This window comes from Colossoma macropomum, unplaced genomic scaffold, assembly GCF_904425465.1.
Source record: "Colossoma macropomum unplaced genomic scaffold, Colossoma_macropomum, whole genome shotgun sequence".
In the NCBI taxonomy this organism is placed as follows: domain Eukaryota; kingdom Metazoa; phylum Chordata; class Actinopteri; order Characiformes; family Serrasalmidae; genus Colossoma; species Colossoma macropomum.
Window position 1 is genome coordinate 3,342,775 of NW_023494804.1, and position 21,189 is coordinate 3,363,963.

The 21,189-nt window shown below is 39.4% G+C and overlaps 1 protein-coding gene across 2 annotated transcripts in view; it reads left to right on the forward strand.

Moving 5' to 3' along the window:
• The first annotated feature begins 408 nt into the window (after positions 1-408).
• The window catches only part of fgf11b (fibroblast growth factor 11b), a 71,311-nt gene continuing 50,530 nt past the window's right edge, over positions 409-21,189 (forward strand). The window contains exons 1-2 of one of the 2 annotated variants that reach the window (XM_036594881.1): positions 409-601; positions 2,279-2,295. In XM_036594881.1, coding sequence (XP_036450774.1) covers positions 409-601; positions 2,279-2,295 — 210 coding nt within the window. The remainder of the gene's footprint in view (positions 602-2,278; positions 2,296-21,189) is intronic. The other variant, XM_036594882.1, reaches the window with a different exon arrangement.

Sequence of the window (21,189 nt, forward strand, 5' to 3'; positions counted from 1 at the left end):
TCGGAAGCAAGCCTGGAAGGGGGTGGGGTGGGGTGGGGGGCGAGTACGAGTATGCCAACGATTTCGCAATGATGACTCCTTCAGCATCTTCGCTTCTCTTTTCCTGGAAATGTGACGGTTTACGTGTTTGGACTTATTTCGCTGCTGGTTTACGTTCCATAAGACTCGTATGATGAAGGCTAAACCCGAGTCGGCTGGAGACTCTAATAGAACTTAACGTTTTCTAGTTTTCTAATTTTCTACCAGTTTCAACACAACAGAAACAAACTCACACCTTCTGATCCCCCGCAAGGGGGGGTCCCACCTACTGTATTATCTCTTGGGCCGGGCAGGTGAACGAGGGAGCACCGGAGAACAGGTACTGAGGAAACCCGGAGACCCCCCTCCCGAAAGTGAGAGGGGGGGAAGATGGCAGCTCTTGCCAGCTCACTCATCAGACAAAAACGGGCGGTCAAGGACGACCAGGCCAACCGGCCGATCGCCAACAAGCGCAAGCCGTGTCCAAAGAGCAACAAGTCGCTTTGCCAGAAACAAATCCTCGTCCTCATCTCCAAAGTGCGGCTATGTGGCGGCCGAAGAGGGAGAACCGACAAAAGGCCAGGTAGGGCCACCTTCCTTCATCTTGGTTTAACTCTTGACACCCCAACAAACCACAAATGGGTCTTAACTTTATTTTTCTCACTCATATAACGACAGAACTTTGTTTTCATAATAGATGCTGAATAATTCATAGTGCATACGGAATAATTCATACTGGTTACTAAATAATTCATAGTGCATACGGAATAATTCATATTGGTTGCTAAATATTTCATAATAGATACTGTATAATTCATACTGGTTACTAAATAATTCACAGTAGATACTGAATAATTCATACTGGTTACTAAATATTTCATAATAGACACTGTATAATTCATACTGGTTACTGAATGCTTCATAGTGGATACTGAATAATTCATAGTAGTATTTATTGAATAATTCATACTGGTTGCTAAATAATTCACAGTAGGTACCAAATAATTCATAGTGGTTAGTGAATAATTCATAGTAGGTAGTATAAACCAAAACATGTGCATAATAAGTAAAGGAATAACATGATAACTGAATACTAAGCTGACAGATTTACAAAGTTAAATATGTTTCAATCCGTACTGTGTTTATGTCAAAACATATTAAAATAATAACAAAGTTTTGAGCAAAAAATAAAGGTACACCAGGGCTTTCCTCCCAGCTGACAGGAGTCCTCTCACATGATAGAGCCTCTAGCTTTGAAGTCCAGGAAAAAAACATATGTGAATATTAGAAATATGGTTTGAGGAATTGTAAACAATGATTGGTGATGTATTTTAGGAATCTCAAAATAATTAAATGTTCTGAAAATTTAGATGATGTTTTTAGTTTCCTCTCAGATGATGCTGCTTCACACATTTAAGTGCAGGAAAAGCAGAGTAAATAATTGTAAATAAATAAGCTGTTGTAGTGAAATCCAGTGGCCGTCCACACGCAGCGCTGCTAAGCTGTGTGATGTGAATAGCTATGAATCCAGCTGCTGTTTTATGAAGGATGCATGTGTGTGTTTGTGTGCATGTGCGTGTGTGTGTGTGTGTGTGTGTGTGTGTGTGTGTGTGTGTGTGTGTGTGGAGGTAAGCCCTCTATAAGGAGTGATTTACACTCTCTTAAAGTGTCCCACATGCGTGTGCTATTCTGGGTCACTTTCACCTTTCAGACATGCCTCCGGGACACGCATTATTACACCGGGCCGCATCACCACCTGTGTACGAGTGAACGTGAGGTCCTGTATGTTTAGTCCGTGCTAAATTGTGCAATCAGGGACAGAGTAACGCATATACAGTGTTTTCTAGGTTCCACTCACCAGTGACCTTGCCCCCGGCTAAAGAAACCAATTGACCTGACCACGCTCTGCCCACAAGGGTGCTCTTTTGTAGCTACTGCTGTAAGGTTGGAAGAGCTTTACAGAATGTTTATAGAAAAGACTGCTTTGAAATATTGAACAGAATTGTTTGTTGTCTGTAATTTTTAGCTAATTTTATTTATAAGAACTGCCATGCTTGTTCTATTTAGCGCCTTAAACGGTCAGGACCCACTGGCAGGCCCAAAGTTTTATTACACACTTCTATAACCTAAGCCAGTTAGCATTAAAGTCCCTGTAGTTACTGAGTAATAAGTCTTATTATGTAATAAGCCTGAGATTTTAAGGGCTTTAAATAAAAGTATTGTTAAATTTTGGTTAGAAATGAAGTATTACATTTTTAAGATGCCCCAGAGAAAACTGTCCAATCAGGATTGTTTTCTCTGTGGTATCTAGGTAGATACAGTCAAGCGAGCTCTCCCATTGGTCAGGACTTCAGGAGCTGGACTGAAGGCCTTACACATTAGATTAGCTTCCAACATAATTAGAAAGTGACAGAGGAATCGACCAATCACGCTTTGATTTACAATTGGACCAGTTTTGTGGGAAAAACGACACTCTAGTTCTTCTGGAAGTTCTAGATACATCACTGACTGTGAATATGAATCATGCTCAATCATACAAGCTCAAATATAAGATAATGTCTGTTACAAGATTCACATAAAACATATGGAATATAATTTACAGACTTCAAATGTCTGTCTGAAAAAATATTAATGTGAGTTGCCATTAGCTCAAGGTTAATGTACTACTAGAGTCCCACAGAGGTGCTAGCAGACCTTAGCATTAGAAGTGAAGGCCTAGTTCTAATAGTTGGTGACTGTAGAAATTATATTCAAACTTAAAGAGAACTCATAGCTGTATATGTCTTCAGATATGCTACATAATGTTGAGTTTCCAGAATAAAATAAAAGTTGTTTAAGCCACACTCTCAGAAATAAAGGTAGTAAACTGTCTCTGGGGCGGTTCCCCTCTTGTGAACCCTCAAGGGTCCATCTCAGTACCTTTAGTCAGGGAACATAACTGAACCATAATCCACTGAAATGATATGTTCTAAGCTGTACTGACTCCACACACCCCGTCTCGTCTCCAGGCTTTTATTTTACTGTTCTGTTTTACAACATTCGGTTATGAAAAGGTAGAAATACGAACTTTTCACCTGGAAAAACTTATTTAAGGTTCACAATCAGACCTTAGAACCACTGTTGATCCTTTGAGGGAACATTTACACTGTTTGGACCTTGACAGACCAAAAATGTACCTGCACAGAACCTTTATTTCAGTGACAGTAGTGGGTTTTCCATCCACCATGAAATTTGAAAACATGCCAAATATATATATGTTGATGCTATGAACAGGTGTAAAAGATGGAATATTGCTAAAGCCGGAATGTGAAAAAGGAAAAGCTTTTTTCAAATAAACGATGATGTATCAAGCTGTAAGTGAGAAACGGTTGGCCCTACAGATGAGCCAATCATGGCACATATTTTCTGAAGGTTGCTTTTGACATTCTGAAATGCCTCCAAAGCTAATTTGAAAAATGACTCTGCACAATGTGCCTCAGAACCGTCTAGTGCGTTTGCGTTTCCAGACACAAGGTGGACGTCATCGGGGTGGCAGATTTCAGTCCTCATTAGGTGGCGCCATTGCTCGTCCTGCCTGGCGTCTCTCAGCTGCGAACAGCACAGCCATAAAAAGATAGCAAATGGCTGTAAAGATGATTCTTAAATACTGATACTTAAATAATGATGCTTAAAGCAGAAACTGAGGTAAATCCCTCCGTCTTGCTCGTTTTGATGCGTTTTGATCCCCTAATCACAGCAGAACACATCATCTAAAGTTTCTTCACACAACTGCAGTGGATGGAAACATGACTTAGTTTGCATTTTTCCTGCCAACATTTCATAAAAGCGCATAACGCCTTGAATGGAAACCTGGCTAATGACAAAGTAGCCACCATGGTAACGCTAGTTTGATTACATAAGAAGAAGAACTGCACTCAGTCTGTCCTGACAGTGTGACCTTTCACACACATAAAGAATAAACATCATTTGAAATTAATAACACACCCAAAATGTCTTTTTAAAGTTGAGTGAGAAGAGTAAATACCAACAATAAAAAAAAAGGTATGGGCTGCAAACGCTGCATATTTGTTGTGTCAACAAAAAGACTAGAAATGCAAATAATGAAGTGAAGCAGAAAGACCAGCTTCTGTTTACCTTCCGCTTCCATGCAGGAGGTCTGTGCGTTTTGAATTTGGAGTGTTGAATAAATATGAAGTGACTGCAAAAAGCAAAGAGAGGAAAAAGAGAAAGGTGGAGCTGCGCATGGACGAGAGAGAGAGAGAGAGAGAGAGAGAGAGAGAGAGAGAGAGAGAGAGGTGTTGTGTGGAAATGAAAGTGATTACAGGGAGGGGTATTAATGTCGTACCTGAGAGTGTTTATGAATCCCGGCATAATGTTGTTCCGTAAATATTTACATTCCTCTCAAATCTGCCAGATGAATTATCACATTGTGCTGCATGTTATCATAATATGGCAATATGGCCAGGAGCTGTAGAGAACACAGACACGCTCGTGTGTGTGTGTGTGTGTGTGTGTGTGTGTGTGTGTGTGTGTGTGTGTGTGTGTTTACACCGATCAGGCACAACATTCTGACCACCTCCTTGTTTCTACACTCATTGTCCATTTTATCAGCTCCACTTACTGTATAGGTGCACTTTGTAGTTCTACAGTTACAGACTGTAGTCCATCTGTTTCTCAGATACTTTGTTAGCCCCCTTTTACCCTGTTCTTCAGTGGTCAGGACCCCCATGGACCCTCACAGAGCAGGTACTATTTGGGTGGTGGATCATTCTCAGCACTGCAGTGACACTGACGTGGGGGTGGTGTGTTAGTGTGTGTTGCGCTGGTCTGAGTTGATCACACAAGCCAGATATTGTGCATAGAACGTCCAACATACACAACATACACTCTTAAAAAAGATTGTTCTTCAAGGGTTCTTTAGTAAAGACAATGGTTCTGTGCGATCTATATAGAACCGTCCCATGCTTAAATGGTTCTTGGCATGGTGAAATTGTTCTTCAGGTTGATGCTTGTTCAGATTGATGGTAAATGGTTCTATATACCTTCAAAAAGGGTTCTTCTGTTGAAATAATGTTGACATCGTATCAATAGCAGAACACTATTTGGTGCTATATAGAATCATTTTCAAAAAGGTGCTATATAGAACCATTTACAGCACATTCTCCATCAATCTGAAGAACCAATTCACCATGCAAAGAACCATTTAAGCATGAAAGGGTTCTATATAGAACTCATGGTTCTATATAAAACTATTGCCTTTAAAGAACCATCTTTTTAAAGAGTGTATATCATCAGATAAACTAATATCACAGCTATTATAATGTATTACCCATCCAGGCTCCGCCCACAAATACTTTCTTTCATAGCTACTGTTGTGAGATTGGACAAGCTTCTCAACCTAATGAGAAACTGTAGAACAGACTCAGTTTATATCACAATACCTACATTTAGAGTCAGTTATTCATTCAGCCTAATGAGAAACTGTAGAACAGACTCAGTTTATATCACAATATCTACATTTAGAGTCAGTTATTCATTCAGCCTAATGAGAAACTGTAGAACAGACTAAGTTTATATCACAATACCTACATTTAGAGTCGGTTATTCATTCAGCCTAATGAGAAACTGTAGAACAGACTCAGTTTATATCACAATACCTACATTTAGAGTCGGTTATTCATTCAACCTAATGAGAAACTGTAGAACAGACTCAGTTTATATCACAATACCTACATTTAGAGTCGGTTATTCATTCAACCCAATGAGAAACTGTAGAACAGACTAAGTTTATATCACAATACCTACATTTAGAGTCAGTTATTCATTCAACATAATGAGAAACTGTAGAACAGATTCAGTTTATATCACAATACCTACATATAGAGTCAGTTATTCATTCAGCCTAATGAGAAACTGTAGAATAGACTCAGTTTATATCACAATACCTACATTTAGAGTCAGTTATTCATTCAGCCTAATGAGAAACTGTAGAATAGACTCAGTTTATATCACAATACCTACATTTAGAGTCAGTTATTCATTCAGCCTAATGAGAAACTGTAGAATAGACTCAGTTTATATCACAATACCTACATTTTTGTAGGTATTGTGATATTCATGAAGTATTTGTCAGAGTTTATCAGTAATATCTTTAACGGTAATCAGACCTTCAGTCTTGAGTATTTTGGTCTCTGCCCATTCAAAGAGATAAGAGCCTGGTCTTGTATGGCTGGAAATAACTGCCCAGCGGCGTTGCAAAGATAACCACAGAGTAAGCAGACTTTCCTATGAGGGATTTGCATTAGCTCAGGGCTCATGGCTGCAATAGCATCTCCACTTGTCTGCACAATCACCCTTCCCTGTCAGTGGAACTACAAGAAAACAATTGAACAATTAACTATGAGTATGTAACTGTAAGTAAGTGACTAACTTCTAGTAAGTTAGAGAACCGCAGTGGAGCTTTAGTCCATCCAGCATCTATCATGATAGGAAGTAAAGTTTGTGCAGCTCCGTTCTTCTGTTTTTGAATCCTTTTGGTCTAAAATGAAATGCTGAAGCTCCAAAAGTGAGAGATGTGAGCAACTGTAAGGCAGAACAGGAGCTGAACCAACACAACAGAATGAAATTAAACCCAAACATTCACGACTAACACTCAACAGAGGAACATGTAGATTAACTGTAATCTGTAATATACATGCATAGAAATAGAAATATTATTATTTAAAAATAACCTGGAAAGTACAAATTCAGCAATTCATGTTTACTGAAGTACATGGAACTGAATACTCAGCAGGTCTGGAGTTTTCAGACCTGGGAGTTACATGATGCAGACCAGCCCACCTTAAACTGTATCTTACCCTCTGGGGTCCCGATTTGCGCATATCTCCTTAAATTGTCCTTTAAAGACTCTTGCATATAACGTGATACTCCTATGTCCCATATCAAAATGCTTGTTATGAAACATTCAGGTGTTCAAACCTGTTATTTTGCATAGAATCGTTTTGAAAAGCGAGTCCCCAAACGTTTGACAGGCAGTGTAAACCTACACTACTGCTCAAAAAATTGGGGTCACTGATTTCATTTACATAAAACCATTTTCTTTGAAGATACGAATAAAAATTATTACATGATGAAAATAATTTCTTACAAGTTTCAAAGCGTTTGTAGGAAGCTGCAAAAATGAAGATGCTTTTGATGATAAACTGAGCTGTAAGTGATTTCATGATAAGTGAAAAACACACAACATTGAAAATGAACTTATAAAGTATCATCCATAATGCCTCAGATTTGAAAACAGAAATCTCATTAATTAAACAGCTGTTCATAGTATTTTGGTGACAACGAGTCCAATACACAGAAAATTATAGTTTTTATTTAATAACATTCCCACATTTTTTTTTACCATATCCTAACTTTATGTTGTTCCCAGAATACAGAATACTGTATACTGTAAATAACCGTGTACCTTAAATAAGTCCTAAAAATGTACCCCTTAGGGTGCCACTTGGATTTTTTTTTTTCTCTATGGTATCTGGGTAGATACAGCCAAGCAAGTTCCCCCATTGGTTAGGACTTCAGGAGCTGAACTGAAGGCCTTACATGGTAGCTTAACTACCAACATAGTTAGGAAGTGACAGAAGAATCAACCAATCACGCTTTGATTTACAACCCCAATTCCAAAAAAGTTGGGACGCTGTGTAAAATGTAAATAAATGTAAATAAAAACAATGCATGCATTGCTGCCATCAAGTTCTAAACAAGTTAATGTTTTTCATGAAATGGTAAAATGTCTCACTTTTAACATCTGATATGTGTTCTATGTTCCATTGTGAATAAAATAATGCAAATCTTGTCATCCTGTTTTTATTTACATTTATTTACATTTTACACAGTGTCCCAACTTTTTTGGAATTGGGGTTGTATAATTCAACCAATTTAATGAGAAAAAAACATCACTCAAGGTCTTCTGGAAATTCTAGATACATCACAGACTGTGTATATGAGCTGCAGTCTAAGCAAGTTCTGGTTAGTTGATAAGAATGTTAAACAGCGGCGGTACCTCTATAGCTACGTTCACATTACAAGCCTCGTTGCTCAAATCCGATTTTTTGCTCCAATTGTGTTCCAATTTGTTGTTAGGAATGGAAAACAGTGGCAGCAGCTCTATGTCAGGATTCTTTACTGAAAGAGTGACTGTAAAACCGATACATACAAGCTCAAATACATGTTAATGTCTTTTACAAGCTTCAGATAAAACATATCAAGCTTCAAATGTCTGTGTTTAATCTAGAATAGCTGAAAAATGTTGATGTGAATTACCATTAGCGTGGCGCTAACATATCAGAATCTCATAGGGGCACTAGCAGAAATTAACACTGTCATAGAGGGTTTTTCCTTGTTTTTGACATTTATGGCCCGAGCTGAAGGCCTGAGAGTGTAATCACACTATCTTGATTGTCTTTTTTTAAGACATTGACTTTTTTTTAAACAGGGCTCTCCTGCTTTTTACTGATTGCTTTCTGTAATTATTAGTGTCCACTCTGTCCAGGCACAAGCCAAACGCACCTCTGAGGCCAAGTACTCCATTAAACTGTTGGGGTGTAAAACTGCGTCTCTGGCTGAGAGAAGTGTGTAGCGTTTTGTGTGGGTGTTTTTTTATGTTGCCATAACTCGCTCTCCCTCGGTGGAGAGGGTGATTATTGATTAATCAGTATACGTTAATGAGCAATATCGATTGAAAGTGCGGGAGAAGGAGAGCATTCAGCAGCCTGCGGTCATCTTAAAGACAACAACACAGAGGGAGAGCAGATTTAAACCCTTAAACTGCACCACTATCGCTCTATTATTAGTCTCAAGACTTGATATTATTCAGTAACTACTGTGTCTACTAGTTGTCCTGCCCAGACCCCACCCACAAACTTGTTTGTTTGTAGGCACTGTTGCTAGGCTGGGTAAGAGATTCATTTCTCGGCTAATGTAATGAAACAGCAGATCATATTCAGTTGGTAAAACGTGGCTCATGATTTGATAAACACAGATACTGAACACAATATTCAGGCTTGGGTTTTATGGCTCATGGGTAGCGCATTAGTTTGCCTTTAGCATGTTATCTCAGGGGAAGGGCATTATCTTCCAGTTAGCGCACAACTTTGGGGCTAGCACAATAGCTTAGGGTTAGCTTGTTGGTTTGCAGTTAGCACGTTAGCTTGGGGCTAGTGTGTTAGTTTGCAGTTAGGATGTTAGCCAGAGACGTTATAAATGAGGAGACCGGTCACTGGTTAAAATATAAGTGGGAACGCTGTAATGCAAAAGAACATATTTGTGGGCGGAGCCTGTACAGGGTCAGTTATTTCTAAAAGTAAGTAAACTGAAAGACAGTATAGTGTTGAAGTTGTATGTTTTATTAATGTGCAAATCTGATAAATCTGATTCATTATTTTTGTAAGTGTAGCTTTAAGTGTAGTTTAGGTTACTCTACTCGCCTCAGGTGATTCTGCAGTGTGTGTGTGTGTGTGTGTGTGTGTGTGTGTGTGTGTGTGAGAGAGAGAGAGTGAGTGTGATGCTTTGGCTCTGCCTCAGGGAGTGTGTACCGCTCAGGGCACGAGGACACACATACACCGCCGCCCAGAGGAGGATAGCATTAAGCTGACCGCTAAAGATGGACCGCTCAACTCGCTTACTCAACAACACCCGATCAGACTGCACAGTGTTGGATAGCAGTGACAGGGGTCAGAGAGAGAGAGAGAGAGAGAGAGACAGGCAGAGAGAGAGAGAGACAGAAGGAGATAGTGAGATAGAGACAGGCAGAAAAAGAGAGAGAGAGAAAGAAAGAGACAGGCAGACAAAGACAGAAAGATGGAGGGAGAGAGAGATAGGCAAAGAGAGAGGAGAGAAAAAGAAGGAAAGAGAGAAAGAGGAAGGGAGAGAAAGGAAGGAGAGAGAATGAGGGAGAGAGAAAGAAAGAGGGGGAGAGAAAGATATAGAGAGAGAAAGACAGAAAGATGGAAACACAGAGACAGAGAGAGAAACTTAAACAGAGAGAGCAGAGAGAGAGAGACTCAGAAAGATGGACAGAGAAACAAACAGACAGAGAGAGAGGAGAGAAAGAGGGAAAGAGAGACAGGGGAAAGAAAGAAGGAGAGAAAGAGAAAGAGAGCGAGAGAGAAAAAAGAGAGAGAGACAGGCAGTGAGAAAAGGAGTGGAAGAGCGAGAGAAGGAGAGATAGGAGAGATAGATAGAGAGAGAGCATGAGAAAAGGAGAGAGAATAAGGAAGGATAGATAGAAAAAAAAAGACAGACAGATACAGAAGCCCTGTTGGAGCTGGATTAGTATTGTCTGTGATTTGAATCATAACTGATGAGATCCGTGATTTTAGTCCAGTATGAATCTGTAGTTTTTAATCTGTGAAGTAAAAATCCCAGAGTGAATTACCTTCTATAACTGGCTGAACTCTGAGGTTCCTCAGTAACAACCGTCCTGTTCAAATCAACATCACAGCGCCTCCATTTCTCTCCTTCTCTTTGTGACCTGAAGACGAGGCCAACAGCTACATGGAGCTGGATTTGACTCAGTTCCTTAATCCTCAACTACTGAAACCCACCACAGTTCACTGAATATTCCCTCTCTTATGCTATGATTATGCAAGAACATTTCCAATTGCTGTTAATAACGGGTATCAGCCCACAGTAGCTGCCTTTACATGTAGCTTGATAATCCGTTAATAATCTGACTAATAGCTCAATCGGAATAGAATACGTCCAGGTAAACACCTCAATCTGAATACACTAGTCAGATTGAGGCCATTCAGAATACAATTTCTACCCGACTGATCGAGGTGGGTAATCCTGTAAATAATCCATTAAATAGAAGAATAATATCCATGTAAACACCTGTATCTGATTACATTCCCTATCGGAAAGTTTAAGTCCGTTCTGATCATGTTCGTCGCGTCATAGTGAAAGTTTATACCGTTCAACATGGCGGAGCAGAAACTGGTCTGCAGAGGAGACGAAGTTTATGCTCTGATCTTTCAAAGACGGCGGTGGGACGGACGTCCAGCTTATGTGTCTCAGAACACGACGTCTTCCTCTCGGCCTTCTTTAATAAGGACATGTGAAGGACGTTTTCCTGAGTCTGACATCATTTTAAAGCAGTTAAAAACACAAGCGCTGCTCACTGCTGCTCATCTCAGTCTGACTGGACTCACGTGATGCTGGTTGTCATGGTAACGTCTACACTAAGCGGTTCTCTATGCATGCGCATAATATTGGATCTGATTACTTGGAGAGTGAATGTAAACTGAGATTTTTCATCAGATTGTTGAGTAGAGTGAGAATAAACACCTCAGTCTTAATTTATAATCGTAATGTATTCATTCAGATTGGACAAAATCTTTGCATGTAAATGTAGACACTGATATGAGATGTTTTGGGGTTTTTTTTGGGCCATTAAAGTGATTCTGATTCTGAGATTCTGAGCAGACAGACAGTCAGAGCAGAAAAAGGCTTAACATGTTAGGTTGATCAGTCAGTCTGGCACTGTTTCAGTGTGACTGTCACAATAAATCAGTTAAACTGAAGCAGGAAAGAGAATCCACATAATCATAAATAATCACCAGCTCTGCCTGTGTGAGTGTAATCAGGGTTAATACTGACCAGGACACTGAGTGACCTCACAGCCTCCTTTATCATCACTCCTCCCACTTCTGATAATTCTACTTTTATGCCTTAATATTGACTAATTCACTTATTCTTAGCTGATCAGTGTCGAGGTGCAGGGGCAGGATGTTTAATTAATAAAGCTTTAATCATTACATTAGTCATTATATGGCTTATCAAATGGATCTTCTGTCATAGAGTTTCCATACACTCTTTCACACGGTCATTTTTCTGATTTAACGATGCTTAATTATAATTAAGGAGCCCATTTCCTACGTTTTTCTTGTTCTTTCCCCCACTTTTGATTTTTGTGTGCTTTTCTATACCATAAAAATCATAATTCATTTCTACATCACATTTCCAGCCTCTCTTTATCCTTTTGAACAGGGGTCGGAGCCACATGCAGCTCTTTTACTGCCCTGTTGTGGCTCCACAGCTGAATCAGATTTGTAGGTAAAAATAAAATAATCCTCCTTTACAGTAAAATAAAGCTCTGCTGATCGTTCAACACAGTTTAACAATAAATGGTCTTAAACTCTGGAGTTAATGTAGAACTGCTGATTCACCCTTTAACCCTGAAGATCAGCGCAGACTGCTGGTCACCGTAGCAACACAGACAACAGTCTCGTCTAGCTAGTAGCTAATGAAACGGCAAAGAGAGAGATTTAAGATGAACATCGATAGTTTGAAGATGAATGGACTTAATCGCATTCATAATCACTCCAGCTGGTTTCCTGATACATTTAATCTTTTATATAAATAAAAAAAACTTTAATTGTTTCAAAAAGTGAAAAACGTTAAAAATGGAGATACAAGGTTTTCTTCCGACAACAGCGATATATATGTATATATATATTAGCACATACTAAGACATATTTACAGCCAAGGTGGTTTGATTTTTGTTGAAAGGACAAAATGGCTCTCCTTAACATTTGAGTTGCGACCCCTGCCTTAGAATTTAATAGGCTATTTTTGTTACTGTGCCTTTAAGACTGATATATGCAAATGAGTTCATTCAAAAAGTGTAAACTGATGTAGACTGAATAGGAGGATAAACACTAAAGCACTGGTTTTGTAATATCATAAAAATAGTCATTTCAACAGCATAAATTTGAAATTTGTTTACACAGTGTTTACATACTACATCAAACAATGTATATCAAAAATGGAAAGTTCAGTTTTCCATGAAAAGACCTTTAATAACATTTATTGACTCTCACCGTGAAAATTGCTTTATACACAGCAAATTAAACTAATAGTTGTAAAACATAAAAATAAAATAATTCTATAATCTGACTGGTTGAGCATTGTGAAATACTCCATATACAGTTTTGTGACTGCAGGTGAGCAGAAGTCTGTATTAATGAAAGTTATTGAAAACTATTGTGTTGTTATGGTGCATAGCAACTTTAGCCTACTGTTAACGAAATACAATGCTTGGCCAAATAATTAGTTACTGTAATTATTATTAACATTACATTACAAAAAATGTACAATGGCATATTTTATCTGCCCTGGGTGTATTCTGCCTTCTGCCCTTCTGGCTGGGATAGGCTCCGGCACCCTGTGTGACCCAGAGGGATAAGCAGTTTTGAAAAGGTGTGTGTGTATTTTATCATACTACATCTTGTTGCAGCCCTATAAAAGCAATAATCCACTTGAGGCCGTACGTTACAGTGATTTTACTCCATGTCATGTAATGCCTAACAATCCACCTTAACCGGAGGTGGGTAACTAGTTTCATTTACTAAGTAAAAATGATAATACTTTTACTTCAGCTCAAGTATATCAGTGAGTGTATTCTGTTCCACTTCCATCATTAATATTTAACATTCTCTTTTTTGGGTTTAACCCCTTAAATGGCCCAGCATTGGGTCCGAAGTTTAATTACACACTTCTTTAACCTGAGAATAGCTGAAGTCCCTGTAGTTACTGAATAATAAACCTTAGTGTGTAATAATCCTGGGATTTTAAGGGGTTAATTTCATTCTGTCGTGTTGATTCAGCTCCTGTTTGGCTCTCGCTTTTATCTTAGACCAAATTTTAGACCAGAAGAGTCTATTAAGCTCAAAGATGCTGCATGCACTACAGTTCTATGAGATATTCTGTGTTTAAAGGGGACATATTTTTCAAAATTTCTGCAAAATTAAATGGATGAGAGGATGTGAAATATTCCATTCTAGAGAAACTTAAAGAATTGTTTACAGTGGTGGTGATAGGAACCAGACATACATACATACATACATACATACACCATCTAAACCGCTTATCATTCTGGGTCGCGGTGGGGTGCTGGAGCCTATCCCAGCTGTCATTGGGCGGAAGGCAGGATACACCCTGGACAGGTTGCCAGTCCATCGCAGGGCAGACAGACAGACAGAGACATTCACACACACACTCACACCTGGGGGCAATTCAGCATGTTCAATCAGCCTGACTGCATGTCTTTGGACTGTGGGAGGAAACCGGAGTACCCGGAGGAAACCCACGCAGACACGGGGAGAACAGGCAAACTCCACACAGAAACGACCCTGGCCGCCCGACAGCGCTACCCACTGCGCCACCGTGCCACCAGGAACCAGACATCCACCTCTAAAAGTTCCCTCCCTTATAACAGTTTTTAGGTAAAGGTTTGGCAACAAACATATTTGTTTAAATCCATTCTTGGTGGAAGGACACATGCAGGGTGTTGTGAGGTAAAATAGTCCGCAAAGAAAACTAAATATTTCAGATTTTCTGCTGTTTTACCATCATCAACATTCCATATAAACTCAGAAGACTCATGTAGGTTCACTGGTGGTTTTGGATAGTAAATAAAATGTCTATATTTGTGTTGTAGTCATGGCGACCCCTGATTTCCCTTTTAAGTTTTTTTCTGAGCTGCTTCTTTTTGACTGAACCTGCTTTTTGGGAAGGTACTTTTTCTGTGGACCTTATTTCACTGAAGTAACAACACTTTTACTGGAGTTCGGGTTTAGGATGCTCTGCAGTCTCATGGCTTATTGCTTTAATAACTCACACAGTCTTCAGTACAGAGAAGCAGCGAACACATGAGATGAAGCAGAGAGATTAAAGCTGAGTTTTGCAATTACGCCAAGGCACCATCTGGGGAGTTTTCCAACCTCTGCAGCTTTAAGTGGATTTTGAAGGGCTTTATTTGTGCATGCAGCACAAGAAAATGATATCTTGGCTAGTGACATCATCATCAATCTTGTGTTTAATATTTCTCATTATGTGGAGGATGCTGGACACAAGTCAAATCTGCCAAAGACTTGTTGTCCTAACTTAAGGGGCTCCTATCATAGAAAACTGAATTTCCCTTATTTTGTATGAAATAAGAGTTTGTTATACTATGTACATTGTTATGTACCAATAAACCCCCAGCACATACAGTCCATATCTGAAACTAAGCTAAAAAAATGAATTTAAATGTTTTTGTGATGTCACAAGAACCACCTAATTTACATATATCGGTATAGTCAACCTGTGGAAAATTAGCTCCGCCTACTCACATGTGAGTTATAAGGAGTGTTTCAGCCTGGACTGCCTTTTGAACAAGGAACAATATAGGCCAGCCAATGAGAACAGAGCTGATTTGCATATTTCAGTTTTAAAGGTACAGTAACAGTAACCTGTGGGACAAAGCGAGATTGGAAAATGGTCCTGTATAAATGAATTATGATCATTTTTGTTGGATAAGGGGGAAAATGTAGGATAGAAAGTAAATAAGTAATATATTGAGTTTATTGAGCTAATAGTGAGAAGAATAATCTGGCATTTTAAGCATTTTAATGCACGTTAAAACATTTTTACTTGAAACATCAATTTTTAAGATCATTTTACTAAATAAAAGTGGCTAAGATAAGCAAAAATGTCTAGAAATAAGTTGAACAACTTTATGATATTCCTACAACAACCTCATAATTGAGAAATATTACATATATCAACCCCATTTAAGATTTTACTTGCCACAACATTACACACATTTTTGAAAATCCTCTCATCTAGAAAGCTGTGAAGCAAACAAGGCTGGAAAAGTTCAGAGAACTGAAGAAAACATCCATGTGGAATAAACATCCTGTTATTTTTTTTGTGGCAGGGGGCAACCAAGTGGAATTCACCCCCCCCCAACACCCCAACCCTCACCCTCCGTTTGATAATGAGGCCGGCAAAGATGCAAACATCAGATTACGCCATTACGTAACTTCGTTTGGTTTCGTAAGCCTTAAAGAATTTGATTCCAGAAGAATAGACAATTACAGCTGAGGGGATTGATGTTTTTTGTTTTGGGGGCTTATCCCCCTCCCCCTCCCACTCCGGAAATGCAGCCTCGGGAGTGGGACGGAGGAGAGGCTCCAGAATCAGTTTGAAATGGAACAAAACGTTCAGATTAAAACTAAATCTGTCTCGGAGAGATCAGAGAGAACTGAGCCACACGCTCTCCGCTCCCTCATCATCAGCGCAAACACATAAAGAGTCATACAGCACTCGCGCTCACTCGCTCGTCTTTGCGCTCTTTCAATTATTGCAAATATATGCTCACTGCCTGTTCATTACATTCTGACCGCTGACCTCATTGAAAGCTGTATTCTGACAGATTAGCCTGGAAGACTGATTGTTGTGTTAATGGCTTCCTGGTGTCTCGGGAAAAAATACCAATAGCAGAAGTGCTTTGTGTCCATTTTTTAAACAAACAGGGCTGATGAAACACAGGAGAATCGGGTACCAGGTGGAGCTGCTCCTATTACAATTGTAATGATGCTTTGGAGCATCAGCTTGGTGAAAAATCTCTCCACAGGAGTCACTGGTGTTACTGATCCTCATTGGTGTTCCATATAATAAAGGAAACACCAGAGACATTTTTAATGAACAATGTATTTTACTAAATAACTGCTACAGAGCATCAAACCACATGTTGTCAATCATGGAATATCCACTAAAATATGTAATTTAATTCATTTGTATTCTATTTTTTCACAGTTACCTCAGAATAACGTCGGTCACACCAGTGACTTCAGCTAAAAGCTTCATATGAAATCATGAGCTAAATGAGAAAATCTCTGATAACTGAAAGACTCACCATGAGCTTTTCTTCATAGATCCTCAGAAAACAGGTAAAAGGAAGTCAAGTGATGTCATCAGTGTGACTTTTGTTTGAAAATAAGAGATTTTTGTTACACAGGAACACCAGTGACACGACTCCTGGGGACAACAACTTATATATTTTATAATATTTATTTGGCATTTGTTTTCTTTATGTCATTTAAGTCATATATTTCATAGTCATGTATAGATTATTGCAGTTAAAATTGTAGAAAAACATGTTTTTTACCTCAAAATATGGCCTGGTAAAAAAAATCATCTCTTTAGCAGTACTAATTTCTGCTAGCATCCCTGTGGGATTTCTAGTAGTATGTTAACTCTAAACTAACAGTAGTGTACATGATTTGTATTTGTAAGTTATTCTAGATTAAACACAGCAATTTTAAGCTTGTAGAAGATGTTTATGTTTTCTTCGAATCTTGTAACAGACATTAACATATATTTCAGCTTGTATGGATCAGTTTTACAGTGACCAGTAAAGATTCCTGACATAGAGCTGCCGCCACTGTTTTCCATTCCTAACAACTAACCAAAACCTGCTTAGACTGTGGCTCATATTCACAGACAGTGACGTATCTAGAACTTCCAGGAAAAGGTTTTATTTCCCAAAAAAATTGGTCTCATTGTTAAAATATGATTGATTGACTCCCCTGTCACTCCTTTATTATGTTGGTAGTTAATCTAACATGTAATGCTGCATTTAAATGTTGCCGTAGAAAAAACCTTGGTCCGTGCTTCATGGGAGAATTGGCAAGTAAACATTGCCATGGCGATAGCGCCGTGTGCTTTGGGCCATGTGCGAGCTGATGGTGTTCGCTAATATTTTATGCTAAATGTGTTTTGAACACACACTAATGTTCCTAATAGTGTGTTTTTCTTATTGTAGTTCAGGAGTTGTTGTACATGAACGGTACATTTGGACTTACAACCATTCAGCGTTTCCAAAAATGGCATGGAACAGCCTGATTTTCATTTCGCCGCTCATGTTAACAGGTCAGCACACAGGCTGCATGAGTGAAGCAGCAGAGCGTCCCAGAAGCCGCGCTGAAGTGGCATGAGATTTTAGAGAATAGACCCGATGCTAATTTTTTTCCATGTGCTGCACGTCATGCAGCAAAATACACTGAAATAAACCATGAAAACCAACAGAATTTAAACAGAAAACTGTATAAAAAACTTAAAACGCTAATTTTAAAATTTAATTCATTATGAAATCTTAGTTAAACATTCTGTGCTACAAACAGATTTCCTGGTTGGTCTACTGAGCTTGACACTTTTGCCAAATCACAAGTCAGAATGCTGTCGAGGATAAACAAACATACTGTGCACTTTTATAAATAATCTTTTTATTGAATAGAGTGACTCTTCAGTGACTGATCATTTATCCATCTGGAAAAAAGGAATGCCTGTATAACTTTCTGGCTCCGCGCACAAATGCTGCATGTATGTATAAAAGGCCAGTGCATTTAAGCTGTAGCGCTCATGCTGCCACATTGATACGCACATAAATGTAGCATGTGTGAATCAGGTGTAAGGCCTTCAGTCCAGCTCCTGAAGGCCTAACCACTGGGAGAGCTCACTTAGCTCTATCTACCTAGATACCACAGAGAAAACAATCCTGATTGGACAATTTTCCTTTGGCATTTCAAGAATGTAACCCTTTTGTTTCCGGCAAAAACTTAACAATGACATAACAGTATTACTAAAATACTCACAGAGTTTGAACACAACCTGCATGATGATTATATTAAATAAAAATGGAGTAAAATTATACAGACATGCATTTTTTAGTTCCCAGAATTCATTAGGAAGTTCCTGTAGGTTCTTGTCTGCTGCTCCCACTGTTTTTAGCTGTGTGATGTATTTTTGTCAATATTTATGTATAACAGTTTGTTATAGTGTCAGAACCCACATAATCAAGTCTATTAGAGATTATTTAAAGCTACACTGTGTAAGTTTGGGGGATTTGGAGACCTCTCTGGTGGAACTGTGTAACTGCACACAACGTGTGGAAGAACATTTTGTAGAATGGGTTGTGCTTCAGCCCCCTTCCCCAAGCAGATGAATCTGAAAATGGAAAGAGAATTCAAAGAGAACTAAACTCGGTGAAGGAGCGTCTTTTGAGGATGTGAGTGAATTATCTACTATTGCCATCATATCTTCATTATACATACATCATCCAAACCGCTTATCCTTCTGGGTCGCGGTGGGGTGCTGGAGCCTATCCCAGCTGTCATTGGGCGGAAGGCAGGATACACCCTGGACAGGTCGCCAGTCCATCGCAGGGCAGACAGACAGACAGACATACACAGTCACACACACACTCACACCTAGGGGCAATTTTAGCACATCCAATCGGCCTGACTGCATGTCTTTGGACTGTGGGAGGAAACCGGAGTACCCGGAGGAAACCCACGCAGACACGGGGAAAACAGGCAAACTCCACACAGAAATGACCCTGGTCGCCCGGCCAGGAATCAAACCCAGGCCATTCTTGCTGTGAGGCGACAGCGCTACCCACTGCGCCACCGTGCCGCCACCATATCTTCATTATATAATGTTGATTTTGAGATCATTTGAGACCTAAACATGGAGCCAGGCCTTCTTTTTGAGCCTGTGTGTGAAGTTATAACGTAAAGTGGTACGACATGGTGTGAAAAACTCCCGACCTGACGCCTCTGATTTTTTAATGATTATTTCAGGCTTTACAGGGCGACTCGTGGCAGTGCTCACTCACCATATTTTACCCTGTTTTTATTCTTCTGACTACACTAACGTGATTATGCAACAGAACAATTATATAACACAGTGACCTTTCACACGCACACAAAATAAAAGTCATTTGAAGTTAGTGATGCTCATTTGTTGTGATACAGTTTCTCGTTAGGTTTAATGAGTTTTTGACAGTGTTCTGTAACAACAGCAGCTATGAAAGAACACCTTTTTGTGGAAGAAAGAACCAGCGGGTTCAGTCGTTAGGGGTGGGCCGAGGCCTAACAGTTGACGTGAGTTACTCATGGAGAGAACAGTAAACACAAACACGCTGGAAGCACCCTTTTAGCCTCCCGTCTCGCGCCCTAAAGACATCGCGAGTGACGAAGAACGCCTTGATAGCCTCTCACGCAGAGCAGCTGAAATTGAATTTGTGGATACTTTGATTAAACCTGACAAGGACAGATTGAGTTTGACCTCTAACAAGAAACAGAGAGACGCAGGAAGTGTGTGTGTGACAGAGAGAGGGTGAGAGAGGGAGGAAGATAAGGAGACGGAGAGAGGTGTGGTTGTTGTTAGCAGTTAGGGCTTCATTACTGTTGCCCCCAAATGGTGATGCCCCCTACTCACTATTCCCGTCACTGGAACACTATAAAGAACACTATTATTGGGAACAGTCACCTCGTCACTGTTACATCTATAGGGAACAGAAATGGTCTGTAATTGTTGTTCCCTATATTAGAAAATAAGGGCACTACAGTGAACACTATTGTAGGGAACATACATGGTCCCTAATCACTATTCCCTACATTGGAGCACCATATAGAACACTATTATAGGGAACAGGAATGACTATTAGAACACTTATAGGGAACAGAAATGACCATTAGAACACTACTATAGGGAACAGGAATGACTATTAGAACACTATAATAGGGAACAGGAATGACTAGTAGAACACTATAGTAGAACGCTATTATAGGAAACAGGAATGACTAGTAGAACGCTATAATAGGGAACACGAATGACTAGTAGAACACTATAGTGGAACGCTACTATAGGGAACAGGAATGGCTATTAGAACACTATAATAGGGAACAGGAATGACTAGTAGAACACTTTAGTAGAACGCTATTATAGGGAACAGGAATGACTATTAGAACACTATTATAGGGAACAGGAATGACTATTAGAACGCTATTATAGGGAACAGGAATGACTAGTAGAACACTATAGTAGAACGCTATTATAGGGAACAGGAATGAGTATTAGAACACTATAATAGTCTCTGCCTTTACATCTACAAGGTGGACTGACAAGGTAGGAGTGTCTAATAGAGTGGACAGTGAGTGGACACAGTGTTTAACACTGCTGTGTCTGATCCACTCGTACCAGCACAACACACACTAACACACCACCACCACGTCAGTGTTACTGCAGTACTGAGAATGATCCACCACCCAAATAGTACCTGCTCTGTGAGGGTCCATGGGGGTCCTGACCACTGAAGAACAGGGTAAAAGGGGGCTAACAAAGTATCAGAGAAACAGATGGACTACAGTCTGTAACTGTAGAACTACAAAGTGCACCTATATAGTAAGTGGAGCTGATAAAATGGACAATGAGCATAGAAACAAGGAGGTGGTCATAACGTTATGCCTGACCGGTGTATGGTTCATATAATAGATCACTGTTATA